Raw genomic sequence first — 15,750 nt, 5'->3', positions numbered from 1 at the left:
TCTGTGTAACTAATACCCGATTCAATAAAACACAAATAGTTGCCTCCAACTCCCCCAAGTAGGCATAATGGCAAATTTATTACTAGAAGTGGTTGCCATATGATCTGCTCGAAGAAGAGCTGGCGTAGAAGAACAAGGTCATTTAGTAAAAGGATCTACCATCAATGGCTGGCATTTCTGAGTTTACCAGAAGATGAAATCATCAGATGTTTCCATCTCAATAAGCAAGCAATTTCAGATTTGTGTGAAGAGTTAGCATCAGATTTGGAGTGCCCCACGAGACTGAGGCATGGTTCCTGTGGCAGTGAAGCTTACCGCTGCCCTAAGATTGTGAGCCTCAGGAGGTTTTCAGAGGCTGATCGGGGACATCTGTGGCATAAGTCAGCCTTCCATCTCCAAAATAGTGACCAAAGTCACTGATGCCTTAGTCAGGAGAGCGGCTAAATATATCTGGTGCTATAGATTGCATACATATTGCATTATGTGCCCCAGCCAAACGGTAATGCTTACATAAATCTTAAAAATTTCCATACAGTCGATGTTCAGGTGGTGTGTGATGCAAATCTACAGATCACAGCCATCGCTGCAAAGTATCCAGGATCATGCCATTTTTTAAAAAAACATTTTTTTTTTTTTTTTTTTTTTTTAAATAAATACTATATCAATGCGTCAATTGACTTAGGCTTTCACGTCATTCAAAATGTGTGGTGATGATATTGTCTACATTGGAGAACAATAGATTAAAGTTATGGATTGAAAACAATAATATCTGTGTTGGTAAATAAACTCTGTCCTTTTAATACCAGTATCCCTCCAAATTAGCAATAATATTATACTATACTGATAAAAAAGTTGAGATATTTAAAACAAAAGTATTTTATTTTTTTATATTAAAGTCTAAAGAAATGGTGTATAGCGTGTATATACACACATTGTTTACATTTTCCTCTGTTAGAAAAATGACGACCTAGTCTCAGTAACTCAGAGCCTATACATTCAGCATAGGGTCAGGCCATTTTCATTCACTAGAAGTGAAACCTGACAGAACCAAAAAGTCGTGGAAATCTAAATGTATTCACACATCAACAAAATTCAATCATCATTCAAGTTACAATTCTAGTGGTCATGTAGTGCTTAGTATGAGACTCCAAATACACAGTTCCTGTAACACATATAACTAAGTCTAGCTATATAATGTTGCAATCCTATCAGGCGATAATGTAGAAATCCTGGGAAGCATAGTGGAGACTTAGCTACAGGTTTGATTTATTTTGTTGTCCAACAAATGCAACTAAGCCATTCTAACCCTGTTCTTTATATGCTCTTTGCAATGTGAACAAACTGGACCATATATTGCGGTTTCACGTTTCATGTGTAGCAAGAGGGGAGATCTCGTTTTGATATTTAAAATGTCTCTCAGCTTGGGTCCTCTCCTCACTTAATGACTTATGTTGTTTTGTTTAAACTGTAGGCTTTGGTTTGCCCTTTTGTTATGTCTAAGGTGATGGCTTCTATCAGCAGAGACAGCTCAAGTTTGTAACAACAGTTAGCTCTCTGTGATTTTAATATTCATTTGAGCAAATGTGTGTTTTATAACGTGTATCAATGTGTAGCGCAAACGCAACTTACAAATTATACTGAAGGTGCGATCTTTCTGTCAATGTGGGGTTTTCGACTTTTTTTATGGTTTCTTTATATATATATATATCGGTAACAGGTGCATACGTACAGTTAGTTAAATGCATCACTTCCTGCCCATTTGTATACATTATAATACTCTTAAATAATCTGTCTACACGGAGTCTGTAACTCTGAAAATGCCATTGAGTTTTGGGTTTCTAAATCCAATTGTAACCTTATGGAGGGTTTTAGACGTATGTGTGCTCAAATTTCACAGTTGCACGTCCAGAAACATCAACTTACAACAGTCCCTGTTGGAAATCGTGACTCTAATGAGCCTGTTTAAGAAAAAGTGTAATTCTAGATGTCTGACAAATTTAGTCACCTTTTGAAAATATGCCCCATGAAGACTTTTTTTTTTTGTTGCTGTTGTTTATAATCACTTCCCTGAACTTAAGTTTTACTATAATTCTGTGTCATGTGAAAACGCTTCTTATAAAGCATTAGTTACAAGCCTGTATTGCTGTAATTGTGTAATCATTAATAATAGGCTGTTGTTGTTTTTAACAATCTTGATCACACAGTCATAAATGTAAAATCATTGATTATAACACATCCTTAACCCAGTGTTCAGTAGAATCAGTAGATTCAATCTTTTCTTTCTTTTTAGGGTCCTGCAGGCCCCCCTGGCCCTCCTGGTGGTGTTGGCCCTAGTGGTTTACAAGGCATGCCCGGTGAGAGAGGCGGCGCAGGAAATCCTGGACCCAAAGGTGAAAAGGTATGCAGTGATTAATTTATTTAAGGGATACGTTTTTAAAAAAAAGAAATCCTTTACCTGGCCCCTGTTTTTTCTAGTAAGTAGACCCCTACTTAGGAACAATAACACGTTTTTACTTCTATCCCATTACTTTTCTTAAGACCAGGGGTGAAATTCCAATAAAAAAGCCAGGACAAATGTAATTCTCAATTATGTCAATAGCCTTAAAACATGTAGTCATATTATTGTTTGCCTGTATATATTTAAACTCTATAGGTACAGCATATTGTGATTGTTTGTCCTCTCTTCTCATTTGTATTTCAACCAATAACAGGGCGAACCTGGAAAACTAGGCCCCAACGGTACCCCTGGAAAGGATGGCGCGAGAGTAAGTGTTAAACCTTTTCATTTTAAAACATCCATGAGTAAAAGACCCATGTTCGTTCAGTTAGCCAAGTGCAACAAGTTTATTTTCCACAAATGTACCTGATGGATTCTACTGATAGATCATTTTTAAACTTGAATACACTGTGTGAATGCACCTGTATGCATAGAGAGCAGATAAGAAGTGAAGTGGACATGTATTGTTGGAGTATAGAAGGTTTTTATGGTGGAATAAGTGAGCTGATCCAATAGCAGTTGAAATCTTAAAATTGTAACGCAATGTTATGTTTTTAAGAATACGCCATGCACTGTGAATGTGTGAAATTAATGAAACAAACTTTTGCTCAAGGTAGAATAGCAGTACATGCAATACCACATATTATTCAATATGCTGCTTTTGTTATGTTTGAAACAGGGTCAGATTGGTCCTATTGGCCCTCCTGGTCCAACTGGTGCTGGGGGTGACAAGGTAGGAATAACAATAAGATATGCCATGTAAAAAAAAAAAAAAAAAGTTATTAACTTTAAAACTATTAATAACAGATATCATATTGGTAACCTACAGAAAACAAATTGTAGTCAACTTTAAGTCAGGAACTCTTGTTTTTCATAAAGGTTTTTTTTTTTTTAGACAACAAGCCTAGAGTCCATTGATTTCATGTATGATGTGGGCTTGTTTTTTTTAATCACAGGGTGAAGCTGGCCCTGCTGGTGTTCCTGGCCCTGTTGGTGCTCGTGGTGGTCCTGTAAGTCGTAAACCCATTTCACAAGGTCAAAGAGCAGTACTACTGTCATAACTCCTCAGGTCTGAAAAAAGGTCATTAGAGACATGTTTATATCCAGATTATTTAACATGTAAAATATAGTGCATGTACTGTGTATACACTATATATAACATGCATGACTAAGCAGTCTTGGGTTACGTCCATGGTGTAATGCTCAATAAAGCCTGAGACCAGATGTCAAGGACATTATTTAAAAAAGGACAGGTGAGCAATGTGACCGGTTCTGATTAGAATACATTAACCAGGTGTAATGCACACCTTGTGTAGAAGCACTGTTCATTTTGTAGTTATCTCTTTCTTTTTCTGTAGGGAGAGCGAGGAGAAACAGGTCCACCTGGTCCTGCCGGTTTCCATGGATCACCTGTAAGTGCACATTTTATTAAGTTAATTTAATTGTAACAGTGTTAAATAATTTTAATAAAGGGAATCCCTTTCTCTTTTGCTTTCAGACTGCAGCTGAATGTCCTACTTAGCTATTTATTGAAAGGCACTATACATAGCAATATTTAGGTAAAAATAACATGGAGCAACCCAAGCTAAAAGATTGGGTTTCTGATAATGATTCGGTTACTTGAGCATTAATATTGGAAGTCGGAGAGGTTTTTCAGTAAGCTTCTTTTTAAATTGCAGTACAGGTACTTACATTGTAGGGACTTAAGTATACATATATATATATATATATATATATATATATATATATATATATATATATATATATATATATATTACTATTGTACTAACATGTAATAGCTTTTTAGTAACAATTAGAGAACATGCTATGAATGTTAGTAGTACTCAATGTGTATGTATATATGCACTAGAACTAATTTAATCAATGTTACTGTAATCTATTTTGTTATTACATATAGTTATTTGTGTGTAATATGTAATTTATGCTACTTAAAATTAAGCATTACCACAAATTCTGTTTAAAATATGCCACTCTCTTCCTGAAACTGTGATTTAATAATAAACATTTAAGTTCCACTAATACCAATTGATTTACAAATGAACTACCACAGAATTTCCCACAATCTTTTGTCAATACTGTACATGTTCAATTAAATTGAAGGAAAATGTAAGTCATGATCTCTAATACTGTAGTACATCCAACGCTTTCGGCTTAATCATGATAGTTTTGCCCTTGTCCATAAACTGCTCTTCTTTCAAAACAGGGTCATATTGGCGAACCTGGTGGTAAAGGAGAGAGAGGCCCAAGAGGTGAAAGAGGAGAGCATGGTGCCCCGGGAGGGCCAGGTCGACCTGGTGCCACTGGCCCAGCTGTAAGTTCATGCATGGGTTTGGTTTTTCTCAGTTATTTCTACATAAGTTACTCTGAAATCCTGCATATGTCTTCTGTAGCTGGACATACTATTTCTATTACATATCTGACTTTTACTGTTGTAGCTATTCCTGAAATTACTACATACAGTGCATTAAGCATGTTAAGATGGCGCTGATAATAGCCAGTTTTAGTTTGACATGAAAATACCCTGTTGTAGTGTCTTGACTGTTTTTGACCTTTTTAGGGTCTGCCTGGTCTTTCTGGAGAAAAAGGAGGCATTGGTCCACGTGGTCCACCTGTGAGTATTTTCAAGTTGTTTGCATGGTCAGCTTTTAAAGACTTTACTGTCCATTAAGTCAGTGAGACCAGCAGATACAATTAGTAAGTGTGCCTTCTCCAGATTTGGTTCTGTTAAATCTTATACCTTTCAAGTTTAAAGTTGTTTCATATTCTCATTAGGTTTGGGGAAAAAAAAATATATATATATATATATATATATATATATATATATATATATATATATATATATATATATATATATATATATATATATATATATGATAGTGATTTGTACAATTAAAGAATCATCTTTCCTTCATAGGGTACATCTGGTTTCCCTGGTGGACCTGGTCAACCTGGTCCTCCTGGAGCAAATGTAAGCAATGCATAAACTGTTGAATTTGATATTGTAACATGCTATTACTATTTCCTTAAATTAAGTGGTAGTACTTATCTTAATTGCATTGTTACTACACAGATTGATGTGTACTTACTATGTTACTACAAACTATACAGTTACTGAAGATTGTAGAAAGCTATGTATCCTTTTTTTGTAATTACACAGGCACAGCAATTGTGCATTTACAAAGTAATGACTAAATACCTAAATGTATAATTAGATGCATTTATGTCAAGTGTTGTGAGGTTGGGTTTTAATAAAGTTTCATGACAGAGAAAATGACCAGACTACCAGACCATGCTCTTTTATGAATGTTTGTTTTGTTTTATTTGCAGGGTAATTCAGGCCCCCCAGGGCCAGAAGGTGCTGTTGGTAAAGTTGGTCCCGCTGGTCCTCCTGGTAACAGTGGCCCGTCTGGCAGTCCTGGTAGCCCCGGACCTAAAGGTGAAGCCGGCCCTCCTGGAGAGAGAGGTGCCCAAGGAATAGAAGGAAAGCAAGTAAGCAACATCATCTTCCTTTATCAGTCCAGGTTACACTTTGAAAATATACTGTATACAGTACATGTAAGTAGAATATGTCATTTCTGGTATATCTTAAAAACACATTCTTCAAACTAAACTTAAAATGTTTTTTCATCAACCTTTACATGGGGTGAATGTGTTCTACATACTTTATGATGTTTATTTCTGAAAGATCATGTGATAACATATTTCTTCTTTTCCTCACAGGGTTTTTCAGGTCTACCTGGACCGTCTGGTCTACTTGGTCAGAGAGGTCTGCCGGGAGTTCCTGGTTCAAAGGGATTTCCAGGTCCTGTAGGATTAGCAGGCGCTCCAGTAAGTGCTCTTCATTAAAATAGACAACAGAGAAACTGTTGAGCCGACAGGTGTGCTGGGGAGATGGATGGATACTGTAGATTTCCTACTCCGTATCAGTTACTGTAGTCTACCATTTTATTGCACTCCATGTTTACCCTTTGGATGAAAATACCATATGCAGTATTATGATGGAGGCATTTGTATATTTTTTCATTCACAATTTATGTGGATATTTTGTTCTGAAAAAGACCAAAGCAATTTGTTTTTGTTACAGGGAGAGGAAGGAAAATCCGGCCCTGCTGGGAGTCCTGGTGAACGAGGTCCACCCGGGTCACCAGGTCCTTCAGGTATGAGTGGCCCTCCAGGAGAATCTGGTAAAGATGTAAGTGTTATTATTTAAACCACTGATCCAGAAGTGGATCATTCATTGTATATTTGCAATCATGTAACTATTAGCTAAATGTGTCAGCATTCCAAACTGTTCCTTAAAAATCACGTTTGCATTAAAATCTCATCACAAGCAAACACACACACAAACAAACAAACAAGCAAACAAACAAAAGAAAACATCAACAATGGAGCTGAGTTATTCCTGTTTTAATGGCTTAATCAAATGAAAACATTACATAGAGCCATCTGTAGGTTTAGCTTCACTGCGGTGGTTTATTAGCAAAGCAGTTTGTGACAAAAAAAAACAAACTCAGAACTTTCTTTACCTATTTAAATATCACTTATCTTCTGTGAATACCATGTTAACACTACAAGATATCATTTAATATATGCTAACACATAAAATATTATGGGTAATTAAAAAAATGTAATTTGTATGTTCTCTGTTCTTTTTTTCACATTGCAAGCTATTGTTTAACTTATACTGTAAATAGTTCGCTTCTTTTGTTCAATGATCTTAACATTTCTTTCTTGTCCATATGTAGGGCAGTCCTGGTCCAGATGGCTCACCTGGGCGAGATGGCGTTCAAGGGTCTAAGGTAAGACAGCTACTGTATTGTCAACTATGTTAACAGTAGCTACCATTATCATTGCCTTTAATTGCCTACTTGTTGGTTTATAGGGTATAAGCTTTTGTTTTCTACTTGTTGGTTTATAGGGTATACATGGGTATGGTTTAAACTGGACAACTGGAAAAAAATACAAACCTTATTTTCACAGGGAGATCGAGGTGCTAATGGTAATCCAGGAACTAATGGTGCTCCAGGACATCCAGGGCCTCCAGGCCAACCTGGCCAACCTGGGAAGAACGGTGAACGAGGAGAAACGGTCTGTGGGTTCTTATAGATAAGACTATATAAGGCTTCAGTGTGACTGCTTAGAAAATTCTAATACACACCCCTATCTGCCGACTCGGGGAACACAGTGCCCTATCGGCCACAGGGGTCACTGATGTCCACTGCCAACCTAAGCCCTCCCTACCCGGGCAGCACTTGGCCAATTGTGCACCACCCCCTGGGAGCTCCTGGTCACGGTCGGTTGTGACATAGCCAGGACTCGAACCTGCGATCCCCAGGCTATAGGGCACATCTGCGTGGAGCGCCTTTGCTGGATGCACCACTCGGGAGCCCAATATCTGTTGTTTTAAAACCAATGTTAGCAATATAAAGAAACAGCCTCAAGAGTTAGCATTGTGTGTTTAGATTGTTTTTGCTTTGCAATTGTGTGTGTAACTGCAACATGACATCATTGTTTTCTTGTCTTTTCCTTGGCTTTGTAATAAAGAATATCTGTTATTTTCCTGTAGGGAGCAACCGGTCCAGCTGGAGGATCTGGTCCTGCGGGACCTGCTGGCAGTCCAGTAAGTTATCCAAGACGCACCTTATGAGAATGCAGAAATTATTTTTGTGAAGACTTGTGAACCCTTCTGCATCATCCTGTCTATTATCAGGGCACACCAGGTTCTCGTGGGGACAAGGGTGAGGCTGGCTCAGCTGGTGAGAGAGGCATGAAAGGTCATCAGGGGTTCCCTGGCTCTCCAGGAATTCCAGGGCCTCCTGTAAGTATTTCATCCTTAACTTTGAGACTTTAAAACCCTTTATTATAGTTTTGTTTTAGTACCTCCAATAAGTGCACAGTTAGTAAAGCTGCAGAGCAGTCTTAAACAGCAATATATATATATATATATATATATATATATATATATATATATATATATATATATTTTTTTTTTAAGAGACTGACTGTCAGAATTTTCAACGTTGTAATTAATGAAAGATAACCACTATTGGGTAAAATAAAAAAAAAGTGAAGTTTATTTTTTTTTTAATCTTAAACTAACTTAGACTTTAAAATTAGGAAGGACATTTTAATCCTTAAGCTAAAAAGACGTTACGCAATTGTTTAAAAACTCATAGTATACACATTCTATATTTGTTTTAGTCCACAAATTTATCCCACACGGCTAAGTGCTATGGTGAACTGTAATATTTTTCTTGACGATACGATTATCGATAAAATGACCCCTGTATCAATATTTTATTATTTTTTTTAATAAAGTAATTTTGTCATAAACATAAACATGAGCATGCATTCATTAAAGGCTACACCGATAATTATAGATTATTTAAAAGCATGTACTCTAGCAGCCTCACCTACCAATCACTGTGTTCAGGGTGTTTTTAACAAGTCCGTTGGCTGCTGAGCGAAACGGAATCCGAGTGGAGGCGTGTTATTAATGCTGATAATCTCATCGGGGCGACGGCAAAATTTGACCTGCTCTGGCCATTTTAAAATCTAGTGTGGACTCGCCTCATGTTCTTGATAAGAGTCACGCTGCGTGTAAAATGTGTAAGCTTGAATTTGCAGAGCTCCAGACTGGGACTAAAATGGTTGAAAATGCGACAATTGTAAACAGTTTTTTTTGTGATTAGGCACATTGGCGCCTGTAACACAAAAATGCTGCCTCTCTCTTAAAAGCATGTGTCAATATTTATGAATGTGCAATAAACTGTTTTAATAAACTGAAGTGCAGGAAGGACAGTAAGAAATACACTACTACTACCACTACTACTAATAATAATAATAATAATTTCATTGAATGCAAATGCTTGTAAGCGCAGATAGGTGCTGAATACGGTCACCCCAGTTTCATGCAACAGTTGTGATGGTGACCAAATGTGTTCAATTTTTGTATAAACATTTAGTATTTAATATCGTAAATATCAGAACCAACCCACTACAACTGAAACTTATTTTTACTGAAAAATAAACGGAAACATGTAATCACAAGAGCTGTGTGTGTTACATGCTGTCAGATCAGGACTTCATTGACACTGAGCATGTGAGCGGCAGCGTACTACAACTGTACATAATTAGAGGTGCCGTCCCAATTCTAGATACAGCATTTGCAAAATATTTAAAATATAAACACTTCATTGCAGTCGTCAGCTGCATAGATTAACCACTCAGCAGAATGAGGCATCAAACAAGTGAGTACAGACATTAGGTTACTGTTTTAGTATCACTTTAGTGTCTTAACAAGTTGTTGTATTTTAAGAAGTTGAATATGGTAGCAACTAACTTGCTCCTGAGGTGGCACCCAGCAATTGAATATGGTGACCAATTTTTTTTTTTTTTTTTTGGCCTGGAGCCATTGGCTCCTAAGGCAGAAACTTTGTCTGGAGCTGTGGCAAAGTGGCTGGTGAATGGGGACAGGTGTAGCGGTGATGCGGTACAGGAGTGAAAGGCAGACAATTTTAATCCTTTGAAAAAAAGTGCTTTATTTGTATTCCAGGTCTGGTGACCTTTTAAATAATAAATCCCCGGCAATACACAACCATGTGTAAAGCAGAGGGATAACAAACAGGGCACAGTCCCGAACAAAAACGAACACACGGTCACCAGTCCTGGGTGAGTGCAGACGTGCTTGTGGTGAGTGACGACATGGGTATTTCGTGACAGTTGGTGCAATGGTGATCCGGATTGTGCTGACCCTCGGCGACAGCTCCGGATTTGTGGGTTAACTGTCTAGTGGTTTAAAACACAGACAATTACAAAGACAGACACAACACAATACACAACACATATCTTTCTTTAATGATGAGAGCTCCTCTCTTGGTCCTTCTCTGTCCAAGCGGTTACCCAAACGAAGGAAAAGATCAGCGTTACCCTGGCCCCTATATGTAATCCCACATGACATATTGGTAAACGACTGCAGCTGCCTTATTGCTTGCAGCTGCCCCTAATTTACCTTTCAGGTCAATACGGTCTTACAACAGAGTCTCGCTTCTTTCCAGGCTGACCGACTTCCCGGCCCCAGAAATGAACTGTCAGGCCAGCCCTTCCAGATACTTCTCCTCCCGTTCTTTAGCGCCCTCACGGGTCGGGAGGGAGATTTACCACCAGAACTCATTGTCTTTCCGTCACATGAGCCCTGACAAACAGGCAACAAAGAATAAACAGGCAACAAAAGCAAGACAGGTCGTAAAGCTTATTTGACCAAAAGTGCTTCACCAGTGTTATTGCAAACACTTGCTCAAGCAAATGAGACAATTTTGTGATTTTTGTTTCTTGCTTAATTTACTGTATCGTGATAGGTATTATATCATGACCCTAATATCACGATATGTATCGTATTGTGAAGACACTGCCGAAACCCAGCCCTAGGTTCAAATTTGAACTACAGTAATAGGTAGTAGTTAAAGTATTGCAGCAGATAATGAAGTACTTTAGGACTCCAAAACGAGGGAGGCAACACTTCACACCAAATCTGTACTAGGGTTGGGAGACAGGGTCTGGATAGATAAAGATATCACCTGGTGGTGAAATAAGGCATTCCTCTTTGTCCACACATGTCATAATCATTTGTACAAACGGGTGTTCTAAAAGGCACACACATATTGTTAAGGTGCATTGAGAGTTGCTGTTTAGGCCATTTCGATTCAGGTCTTTTTAAAGGTAAATTAATAATGATCTTGTTCCATCTTTTTTCCCCAAGGGTAATAATGGAGAGCCTGGTTCTCCTGGAAGCCCTGGTCCTATGGGTTCAGGAGTAAGTACAAATTCAATTACATTAGAAAGTGTTATTTCTTTAGTTCAAGTTTTAAAATTTGTATTTCAGTGTTTTGGAATGTGTTTTTACATGTGATATCTCTGTTAAGATAATCTAAAAAGATACAGCAGTTGTTTAGCATTTGCACAGCAATGTCCTTTAACAACCCAAAAGCTAATTCTGCTCTTTTCACCACACGCCTCTCTTAAAAAATCATGTTGCACCCTCCAGCCAGGTTCCTGTTTCTCTCCAGGAGTTGGGTCACTCACAGTTATGTCACTGACATACAGTAAATCCAAGAAATGTTTTAGTAGCTGTCATTAAATCTTGTCAATTAGTTCCTACTACTGTGTTTCTTTTCCTTATGGAATGCAGCATACTTGATTGACTTGGTATCACCTTTAGGGTCCTCCTGGTCCTCCTGGCTCTCCTGGGAAAGATGGTCAAAGTGGCAACCCTGGACCCATTGGCCCACCTGGTCCACGTGGCCAAAGAGGAGAAAGCGGTGCTGAGGTAAGACATTAGTTGCAAGTAGTGCTTCTTGAAAATTTTGAAGATCAGCAATAATAAACTAAATTTTTTTCCAATTAATTTAGAACACATACTATGGTCACAATACTTATTACCAGTGTGTAATAGTTCACTGGTACTGCAATTCAAAATATGATTATATTAACATTTTGGTATGAGTTTACCAATACAGTATCTCGTGCCATGCTTTTAGTTGCCCTTATGAAATCATTGCCTCTTAGTACGGGACCATTGTATTGACGTTACACTGAAGATCCTTTGGCGAGGGCAGTAAGGTGAAGAAGAAGAATATTTCTCATTGTCCATTTTTTACATTTTTTTTTACAGGGATCAAATGGTCGTACTGGGCCCCAAGGTCTCCCTGGCCTTCCTGGTCCCCCAGGACATTGCTGTGGCAATATAGGAAGTCTGAAAAAGGGGCAAACTAGGGAAAACCCATATTTTTTTGGAGATCAAGCCGCTGAAGGAATTGGTAGTGCAGCTGAGGTTGTCGCCACACTGAAATCAGTCAACATCCAGATTGAGAACATCCTGACTCCAGATGGGTCAAGGAAGAACCCTGCTCATACCTGCAGAGATCTGAAATTCTGCCATCCAGAATTTAAGAGCGGTATGAATTAGATATTAAATAATTAACTAATTGTTTGATATTTACATGTGTTTATATTCTCATAATCATGTGATTATATTAGTTAGGATATGGGTTTACATGATTTATTTATGATCCCCTCCATTCTCAGAGAAAAGTATTCAATACTTGGGGTCATTGTTTGTTTGTTTTTTCTTTTTTTTTAATTATATGTAAAATCTGAAAATAATGTCAATGGCAGTAAAGTTAAAACTGATTTTAACCTATGTAAAAGAGTATGCATCTTTTTAATCCCACTTTGTTTTTCTGTCTCTACAGGAGAATACTGGATTGATCCTAACCAAGGTTGCAAGGTGGATGCTATCAGAGTGTATTGTAATATGGAAACTGGCGAGACCTGTCTAAATGCTAACCCTAGTGAAGTCTCACGCAAAAATTGGTGGACCAGCAGGGTAAAATCGAAGAAGCATGTTTGGTTTGGAGATTCCATGAATGGTGGATTCCAGGTAATTGCATAGAAATATAAAAAGAAATACCATATAAGTGGGGAAGTATTTCAAACAGTTTTCATCAGCATATATTTTCAAAGTTAAATATACACGGCTAATATTATAATCTTTTAAGATGTTCTGCAATATTGGTAATGCAATAGTATTTCTAATGTTAGATAAACTCAAAGGGTTTACTATATTTTGTTTTTGCTTGGCAGTTCAGCTATGGTGATTCCAACCTCCCAGAAGGCATTACTGAGGTTCAGTTGGCATTCCTTCGCATTCTCTCCACCTCAGCCACCCAAGAAATTACTTACCATTGTAAGAACAGCATTGCATATATGGATGCAGAGTCTGCTAATGTAAAGAAGGCTCTGAAGCTTTTAAGTTTTGCTGATGCTGAAATAAAAGCGGAAGGCAGCAGCAGTATTACATACAGCGTCTTGGAAGATGGCTGCAGTGTGAGTATAGGAAGCTTTTTGTTGTTTTTTTGATTTACCAGTATTTTTGATTTACTTTTTATCATTGTTTTTTTTTTATTTTTTTTTTTTTTTAGAGACACACTGGTGAATGGAGCAAGACTGTCTTCAAGTACAAATCCCGCAAAACAATTCATCTTCCTATCATGGATATTGCACCTATAGATATTGGCAGCCCAGATCAAGAATTTGGAGTAGATATTGGTCCTGTTTGCTTCTTGTAATTTCATTATGAAACTTTAACCGGAACATTAAACACCATCAGTTTAACTCATTCTTGACATCCAGTCCAGTGGGCAAATTAGCAACTGCTATTTATTTTGTAATTTGCAAGCAAAAAATAAATAACATGGATGTGTGATGTAAAAGGCCTGTCACTTTTATCAAAATACAAATACTTAAGCTATATTAAATATGGAGAACATCTCTATGGTGCTATGTCAGTATGTAAAAATCTATCAAGTTTAACTACAGCATCAAACTGTAGCCAAGCCAAAGCCAAGTTTTCTTACCAAAATGAAATTCATGGGCATAACAAGAACATTCCCTTCTACACCTACTTCGTCAAGGATAGAAACTGGGAAAAGTCTGATGATCTGAAACTAAACCGGTACACAATAAAATGTGTAATTACATTTCTTATATCCTTTCCTTCTCTGTTTAAAAACAGTGCTTCCATAAGATTATGCTTCCACAGCTGGTTAAGACCACTAAAATGGGGAAGTGTAAACATGTGATTTTGCTAAAATATTTTCACGTTTTGAATCTGCATGACAGTTATTAGCTAAATGTAAAATAAGACAACAATGTCTTTGTGTAATTGACCTGCACTGTGTGTCATCATCATATTCTATGCTGTTGCATTTCACACTGTAAGATTTATGATATTATTATGTAATTTGATAGCTGTAATGTTTTTCTACATGAGGCTGTTGGTGTTTTCTATCAGATGCACACACATAATAATAATAAAAAAAAAAACTGAAATATCTTTTATGTCCTCAAGTTTGTGAAACAAAAGTATTAAAGCATTGATTTTGTAATTATTGGCCCTACTGTGTTATTACGAACACTATACAAATGCCAACAGCACTATAAATTGCAAAAAGTATGTTAGGGCATCATTATTTATGCATGTACTAGATTATTTAGAAAAACAGACACATACCAAATACAGTCTTGCAGTCCAGGAATTACAGTAGGACTACAGTATGTGAAGAAAAAATAATACTAATGAATACCGCAAGATATTTCTCAGAAGATGAAAATATGCTATAGTCACTTTTATAGAACACCATCTATATTTTTATTTAATCAGATTACTTTCTTGGCATAACTGGTTTCTTCTTGTGTTGTACAGTTGTAGTTGTTATTTGTATCCTGGTTCACCAATGCAGTCCTGTGACGACTTAGGAAACAGAGGTTGGAACACGTTCTCCGAAACATGTTCCTGCCAATCTGTCATTTTTCGCACTGCAGAACCGCAGGCACCCTATCGGCCACAGGGGTCGCTGTTTCTACGGTGAACCGTGGATTCCTCTGCCGACCTAAGCCCTCCCTACCCGGGTGGCGCTCGGCCAATTGTGCGCCATCCCCTAGGAACCCCCTGGTCACGGTCGGCAGTGACATAGCCTGGATTTGAACCTGCAATCTCCAGGCTTTAGGGCGCATCCTGCACTGGATGCACCACTGGGGAGCCCCAAGGTCAAAATGTATTTATAAGAGCCATTTTGGTGTGCCATTTAAACTTAGTCATCAATAATGAAATTGTTTTAAATATAAAACTTGTATTTATCAAGTGCTGTACAATTGTAAGAGACATGTTGGTATTTCCCCTATATATATATATATATATATATATATATATATATATATATATATATATATATATATATATATATAGATATATAAATGTATGTGTGTGTATAAATATATACAGCTCTGGAAAAAATTGAGACCACTGCAAATTTTGCTTAAATCAGCATCTGTACATGTATGGCAGCCATTCCATTCCAGTGTCTGTTGAATTCCAACACAGGCACACCTCATTCTACTGAATGAGGTACTGATTAGGGGATCACCTGAACCAAATCTTATTTAACGAGGAAAAGTATAAAAAACACTCCTGTGGTCATCACTATCCTTTTGCAATAGGACCAGCTGGATGGCAAAACAGTGCTAGTAGTACCTCAAAAGTAATTGGAATAAAAAAATAACTATTGACCATGCCCAAAGAGTTGAAAAGGAAAGTTTTGAGTGAGGAAAAGAAGGGTTCAATTCTGGCTTTACTGGCAGAGGGATACAGTGAGCGTCGGGTTGCTTCCATCCTT

General features: G+C 37.4%; 1 protein-coding gene across 1 annotated transcript in view; it reads left to right on the top strand.

Annotated features, from left to right (window-relative positions):
* The window catches only part of LOC121323532 (collagen alpha-1(III) chain-like), a 47,770-nt gene extending 33,363 nt beyond the window's left edge, over window positions 1-14,407 (top strand). The window contains exons 31-51 of the mRNA XM_041264640.1: window positions 2,291-2,398; window positions 2,712-2,765; window positions 3,177-3,230; window positions 3,454-3,507; window positions 3,856-3,909; window positions 4,722-4,829; window positions 5,076-5,129; window positions 5,433-5,486; window positions 5,846-6,007; window positions 6,239-6,346; window positions 6,603-6,710; window positions 7,264-7,317; window positions 7,499-7,606; window positions 8,085-8,138; window positions 8,229-8,336; window positions 11,277-11,330; window positions 11,736-11,843; window positions 12,189-12,471; window positions 12,769-12,956; window positions 13,160-13,402; window positions 13,498-14,407. Coding sequence (XP_041120574.1) covers window positions 2,291-2,398; window positions 2,712-2,765; window positions 3,177-3,230; window positions 3,454-3,507; window positions 3,856-3,909; window positions 4,722-4,829; window positions 5,076-5,129; window positions 5,433-5,486; window positions 5,846-6,007; window positions 6,239-6,346; window positions 6,603-6,710; window positions 7,264-7,317; window positions 7,499-7,606; window positions 8,085-8,138; window positions 8,229-8,336; window positions 11,277-11,330; window positions 11,736-11,843; window positions 12,189-12,471; window positions 12,769-12,956; window positions 13,160-13,402; window positions 13,498-13,644 — 2,265 coding nt within the window. The 3' untranslated portion in view covers window positions 13,645-14,407. The remainder of the gene's footprint in view (window positions 1-2,290; window positions 2,399-2,711; window positions 2,766-3,176; window positions 3,231-3,453; window positions 3,508-3,855; window positions 3,910-4,721; window positions 4,830-5,075; window positions 5,130-5,432; window positions 5,487-5,845; window positions 6,008-6,238; window positions 6,347-6,602; window positions 6,711-7,263; window positions 7,318-7,498; window positions 7,607-8,084; window positions 8,139-8,228; window positions 8,337-11,276; window positions 11,331-11,735; window positions 11,844-12,188; window positions 12,472-12,768; window positions 12,957-13,159; window positions 13,403-13,497) is intronic.
* The last annotated feature ends 1,343 nt before the right edge of the window (window positions 14,408-15,750 follow it).

Source organism: Polyodon spathula, chromosome 11, assembly GCF_017654505.1.
Source record: "Polyodon spathula isolate WHYD16114869_AA chromosome 11, ASM1765450v1, whole genome shotgun sequence".
NCBI classification, from domain to species: Eukaryota; Metazoa; Chordata; class Actinopteri; order Acipenseriformes; family Polyodontidae; genus Polyodon; species Polyodon spathula.
Note: the sequence above shows the minus strand (reverse complement) of the source record. Positions and strands in the feature narration are given on the sequence as shown.